Consider the following 6,639-nt stretch of genomic DNA (forward strand, 5'->3'; position numbering starts at 1 on the left):
GGTAAAGCAATTATACTCCAATAAAGATGTAAAAAAATCAGGGCAAAAAAAAAAATAAGCTGCATACTCAGTTCTGGGGGAGTAAGCCTGACCCCACATTCCCAGGAAACCTAATAAGTATGTTCCTCACAGAGGCTAGAACAGGCAAAACACTGAGAAGGAGACCAGAACTTGGTGGGGGAGGAGTTTGAGAGCTGGAACCCCAGGAGGTTTGGCAAGGATGTGGAAGCGAGAGTTAGAGACAGCACAAATTACCTCCCAGCCACGTAGGCACACAGGAGGCAGTGGTCCCAGGTGTTGCCCTTTGTATCTCCATGTTCCAGTTTGTCTAGGCTAATGGAGCAGGCATTGTCCGACAAATTTGGGGCAACTTTAGGAATCCACTTTGGCAATCATATCAAATATTTATTCCAACAAGAAAACATTTCATAATACATTTTGCCCATTTTTTGATGGGAAGAATGCATGTGTATATGTATGTTAAAAAAACAACTAGAGGATATAAAATAAAATATTATTGTTGTTTAAAAAAGTTAATTTGAAAATCCTTGTAAACATCTCAATACTTTCACTCATCCTATATAACCAGAACTTCTGTCCTGGTTAATATTTTGGTTACTGATGAGGATAATTTCTTTTATTCTTAAAGTTCCACTCTTGAGTTAGAAGAGTTTATCTCAGATCCGTAGGAGAACAAGAACAGTGGGTACCGTGATCACTAGCCAAGTGTCAGTCCAAGCTACTCCAGAGGATGGGGCTGAAAGAACAAGAAAACACAAAACATTTAGGTGTCTTGATTAATGTGTTGAGAAGGGGCAGGGGTACTGGACATTGGCATGGGAGCTTATAGAGCAGGGGAATTGTTTCCTCCCTCAATCCAGACCCAATGTGCCTGGGACATCCTTTTCCCAGATTGAGCAAAGCTCAAAGTCCCAGATGTAAAGTATAAAGAGTACAGAAATCCCTTAAATATCACTGGCTTAGCTGAGTCCTGTACTTGAAGGTTACCTTGGCACCTCTGTGGACCTGGGAAAGAATCACTCTCCTACACTGGGCAGCAATTAAGTAGGGCAGAGCTTCAGGTGCAGTTGATAATATGATGCTATGTGTTAACTTTAGGGAAGGAAGTATTAGTTCCTTTCCCTGTTTCTCTACACTACTAACCATCAGTACCAAATAGGAGGAAAAAAGGGGTAGGAAAAAAAAAAAGAAAGGGAAATAAAGAGATACAGAAGGGGAAGGCAGGATACTGATAAATCAGGGAAGAAGAATTAGGGATACTTTTCTAGGATAATTTGGATAGCTAAAAAGTGACAAGATGGGACTTCCCTGGTGGTGCAGTGGTTGAGAGTCCGCCTGCCAATGCAGGGGACATGGGTTCATGCCCCGGTCCGGGAAGATCCCACATGCCGCGGAGCGGCTGGGCGCGTGAGCCATGGCCACTGAGCCTGCGCGCCCAGAGCCTGTGTTCCGCAATGGGAGAGGCCACAACAGTGAAAGGCCCGCATAACACAAAAAAAAAAAAAAAAAAAAAGTGACAAGATGGGCTTAGCCCTTCAAAAAATAGATGTATTATTGCTTTCATCCTCTCTGTGAATGAGCAGCCACTTTCATTCTATAAAGGACAGGGATTGTTTCTCTTCCTTTTTCTGGATCTCAGGATATGGTGGTGATATAAAGGTGGTGTTAGGACCACCCAGCCAACTGGTGGTCTTATGGTCAGACAGCAAAGTGTCATACTGGGTCTATGGTGGCAGAAAAGCAGGGCATATCAGTAAAGACTAGAAGAGACATGACCAGTTAGTTGGGAAGAATACTGAACATACAGTTTCCATAGCTCATGTGTGGGAGCAGAGGTAAAGAAATCAGCACAGGTGGGCAGAGTAGATTGGGTCCAAGAAGACCATGAAAGAGCCATGTCTCCAGGGGCCATGATCCCTGATGATTGGGTATGACAGGAATCTCAGGTAAATGTTGGTACCACAGGTATGAGTTATTCTGGAGGGATTTGTACACCAGGGCTTGGGGATATGATTTCAGGCCTGTGGAGAGCACAGGGCCTGAAATGCTGAAGATGGTGATCCAAATTTATTAAGTGGTTGCCAAATCCCTAGTGTCTCTAGAATTAAAAGGATTGGGCCTAAGTTAACTACCATTCATTGAGGACTTGTTAGATACTGTGCTAGGTAGTTATCTGTATTGCCTCATTTAATCCTTATAACAGTATGAGATAAGAACTATTGTTTTGTCTTATTTAAGAAGGACATGACTTCATACAGAGTGAAGTAAGTCAGAAAGAGAAAAACAAATCCCCTAGGCTAATGCATATATACGGAATCTAGATAAATGGTACTGATGAACCTACTGGCAGGGCAGGAATAGAGATGCAGAAGTAGAGAAAGGACTTGAGGACACAGTGGGGGAAGGGGAGGCTGGGATGAAGTGAGATAGTAGCATTGACAGGTATACACTACCAAATGTAAAATAGATAGCTAGTGGGAAGATGATGCGTAGCACAGGGAGATCAGCTCGGTGCTCTGTGACCACCGAGAGGGGTGGGATACGGAGGGTGGGAGGGAGGCTCAAGAAGGAGGGGATATGGGAATACATGTATACATACAGTGATTCACTTTGTTGTACAGTAGAAACTAACACAACATCATAAAGCAATTATACTCCAATAAATATGAAAAAAAAAAGAGAAGGACATGATTTGGAGAAGCTAAGTAACTTGTTTAGCTAGTAAGTGACAGTCCCAGGATTAATCCCAGGTGTAACTGACTCCAAAACCTATACTCATAGCTACCCCACTATGGGACCTGTGTAGGCTTGAGAGAGAACGAGGAGTGATGCTCTAATGAGTGGATCCTCCCAGGAGACAGAGAAATCTGAAACACGAAACCCAGAGTTTGCTTTTCCAGCTTCATCAAGGAGCATACACCTGGGGAAGAACAGAAAGTCTCTACCTTAGGATCAGGTTCTCCTGTTCACCACTTGTTCTCACTCATGCTCATCCAGTTGGCCCTTTTTTCCTTCGCTGCCCACCAGAAATGCCTCTGTGTTGCGGCCCAACAGTGTCTGGACTGTTCCCCTACTTGCCCTTTTTCTCCCTGCTCACCCTGAAATCTCAGATTATCCTGCAAGGACACTGGCCTCAGATTCCAGGATGATGCACTGTTAGAGCACGGCAGGAGAAGGGGAAATCAGAGCCCCTGTGCCAACTGCCCTTTGCAGATGAGGACCCTGAGCTCCACAAAGCCGAGGTGAGCTGCTGAGAGGCGGTGAACCCTCTCAGCAAGGCAGTGAAACCTTAGAGAACCCAAGTCTTCCATGCCTTTGGGATTCTCCACTAATTTCTGTGCCAGGAGGCTGAATAAGTTCTCCACGCTTTTCTTCCTTCAAGAGAAAACTAGTTACCCTGTGCCCACCTCAGCTCCCTTGGCAGTATCTCTTACCCAGTACACAGGGTGAAGTGAAGTTGACTGTGTAATTTTGGCTGCTCACAGGATTGCTGACTTGGCAGGTATAAGAACTGGAGTAGTTTTGTGGTGTATGGGTCACTTCAAGCACACTGCTCTGGAACTCTTTTGGAAGGGACTCTGCATACCAGGTGTAGTTTACAGACTGGTCCTGGATCACACAGGACAAGGTCAGGTTACACTTGTTCCCTTCCTGTGTCTTCTTGACTTCTACGACAGGCTTTGGTACAGGGTCTAAAAATGAATATGTTAAGATGAGACAATGGGTTTATGCATTTATGAAGCATTTTTGCTGGGAGGGTTTCGCCAACAAAGTACAAAGGGAGCCCCAGAGGGCTGCAGGAGCAGTCATGGAGAAGAGGCCCCTGCAGAGGGAGCCAGTGAGCAGTTTTGACCTCTGGAGGCTTCAGACTGAAAGAGCTACTCCTTGGAGTGAAGCTAAGCTGGATCCAGAAGGGGGAGCCATGCACCCAGAAACAAAAATGGGGTTATGACAATCTGTGGGCCAGAAAGAACAACAGAGGTTTAGCATAGATATCAGCGGGGTTGGACTTGATATCCCAACTGTCTGAGCTGCTCAGGGCCCCTTCTCTAGCAATGGTCCACACTTGGCACCTTGGTCTATCAGTCCTTCAATAGTTCTTGGGCTCAGATTCAGCAAGAGTCCTGGGGTAAGGGGTACCACCCTATACCTTTCCTGGATGCTGGCAGAACTACAGAGAAGAACCTCATGGAATTCCCAGCAAAAGTCAGTAGTGATGAACAGCACTGCATCAGTTAACTTTGGTATCTCAGTGCCAGCCACAGAGCAGGTATTCTATAAGTATCTGATGAAAGGGATAGGTGGATGGATGGATGGATGGATGGATGGATGGATGGATGGATGGATGAATCAGTTATGCAATAGAAAAGACAAAACACTTGCTTTACAGTGAGACCAGCCTGGGTCCTGGACTTGGTCCTGGTAGAGTGACATTAGGCAAGATAATTGATCCCTTGAACTTCTTTCTTGCATGTAGGATGACTCATGTTAGTAATATACAATGCCATCATCCATTAGAAAGTGCTTTTGCAGGGTGTAAGCGTTACATGCATGTTGGAGGTCACAGCATCTTCACTGATGTCATCCTGCAGCCAGATTTGTTGAGAGGTAATCCCATCATCTGCTCCTTCCTTGACTAGGACTGCTTTACCTGAAATCCTCTGGGGTCTTTTCCTTCTGGTCAAGCGTAAAACACAGAATCAATACAGCTCAGATGTCATAGGATTAAAATGTGGCAGAGAATTGACCCAATCAGTGCTGGCCTCTGGATCATATGTCTGTGAGGGGCAGTGGAGGCTCTGCCATCTGACCTCCTGAACTCTAGATCCATCTCCTCCGTGAAACCCTATCAGATTGCTGGACTCCTCCTGCATACTTTACATGAGCAATCTTCATACTGTCTTCCATCATTTCCTGTGGTCTGGACTCAAGTCTTGCATACCATCCTCATTTCCCATGGTGAGCAGCACAACCCTGAGCACATTGTGGACAGAGCGAGCTAGGGCAGACTGGCTCCAAGATAACCCCTTTGAGCTGTCAGAAATTCCTGGGCTGGACTGAAGGATAATTCTTCTGCTAATCGCACCCTCAGGGTCTTATCCCTAGGCAAGTGTGCTAAAGCTAAGCCAGCTTGTGGATTTTAAGATATTCAGAAATTTTGCAAGCTGCTTGTGAAACCATTAGCAGTTTGGAGGTGGCTGTGGTGGGAGTATTTACCACAGAATTTGGTAAATGATACAAATTTGGGATTTTTTTTAAAACCACTGTAAGAGCCTTTGAATCTTTCCTGTTCCCAGTACGTCTTGAACTTTCAGGACGTATGACATGGAGGAAGTGAGTGAGAAGGGGATTTTAGCCTCTTAGACCATTCTTCCTTCCCTTCAGCCCTTCTTGACTCTTCTAAACTCCTTGCATTGCTTTAAATAGTCCTAGTTTTCTTTTTTTTAAGAAATTCTTTTTTGCTAAAGGTACATCAAATTGGTCTCCATCGCTTGCCATCAACAGAATCTTACCTAATGGGGCAGAGATGGCAAGATCTTTCTCCAAGTTCACACAACTAGTAAGTTACTGACCAGGGTTTTAAACCCAGGTCTGTCTGACTCCAAGTATAATGTTCTAGCCCTTACTTCACTTATACTCGTTAGGCTGGCACTAGGAGTGGAAGTTTTTTTCCCACCCATTCAGTAAGGTAAAAACACTCTTGAATGGCTCTTGCCCAATCCTTTATCTCTTCTATCTTTTTCCTTATGTTTGATGAAGTCTTTGTTCAGTTATGTTATTAAGAAGAGCTCAGAACTGATTTGGGTTGATCACAGGAGAGCATGAAGAGAATAGAGAGGAAACCATCCTTACTGTTTTCTTTATCTTCAAATCTTAGACTCCTTAATGTCAGAAGAGGTTTTAAATGTCCCAGAGTAATCTACTTCGAGTCTGGCTGGCCCAGCCTCACTTCCAAGTGGAACTGGCTCCAGGAGAAATGAATTAAGCCTATCCTGAGGTTTTTCCCTCCCCCTCCCAGGGAGAGTCCCCTCCCAGTGGTCTGTCCAGGGCCCTGGAGTGGGGACTTGCCCTTTGGTTCCCCTAACTCACCAAGCACCTCCAGTGGGATCTTCCATTCGTCCTCGTACCCAGAGTCCTTCAGCACCTTCAGGAGGTAAGTGCTGCTGTCCTCCTTCTGGACGTTATGGATGTGCAGTGTGCCACTTCGACGATCAAGACTGACCCTGTCCTTAAATTTAGTATTGAAGTATTTAAGCTGAACGGAATCACATTCTACAATCTTCTGGTCAGTAGTATAAAACCAGGTGAGTGATTTGTTGTTCGTCGGCAAACTGGAGATTGACAGACTCACGTTGCTGCCGGAGATGGCATATTTTGAATAATCTGCCAATGAGAGGAAGAGTGAGTGAGACCCATTTTAAAAAAGGCAGAGCTGCCCAGTGGCCCAGGCTTTGGCCTGGGCTGGTGGAACAAAGAAGAAGGAAGAGCCTTTTGCTTGGGAGCAGTGAGTATGATCTCTATCAGAGGGCCTGACCCCTGATCAGGAACTCAATGATAGTCAGAGCTTGAGAAGTGGGCATGAGAACAGGAGATGTGCTCATAATCCGTCTAATTCTG

At 45.1% G+C, this 6,639-nt stretch overlaps 1 protein-coding gene across 1 annotated transcript; it reads right to left on the reverse strand.

Moving 5' to 3' along the window:
• Nucleotides 1-389: 389 nt before the first annotated feature.
• CD48 (CD48 molecule) lies at nucleotides 390-6,433 on the reverse strand (the record flags this gene model as incomplete). The annotated part of the gene is made up of 3 exons (XM_027095159.1): nucleotides 390-757; nucleotides 3,456-3,713; nucleotides 6,112-6,433. Coding segments are annotated over 3 exons (660 nt in total), but the record flags the coding sequence as incomplete, so codon positions are not given.
• Nucleotides 6,434-6,639: the final 206 nt, after the last annotated feature.

The sequence above is a fragment of the Aethalodelphis obliquidens genome, unplaced genomic scaffold, assembly GCF_003676395.1.
Source record: "Aethalodelphis obliquidens isolate GAN/ISIS:26980383/991018 unplaced genomic scaffold, ASM367639v1 scaffold90, whole genome shotgun sequence".
NCBI lineage: Eukaryota > Metazoa > Chordata > Mammalia > Artiodactyla > Delphinidae > Aethalodelphis > Aethalodelphis obliquidens.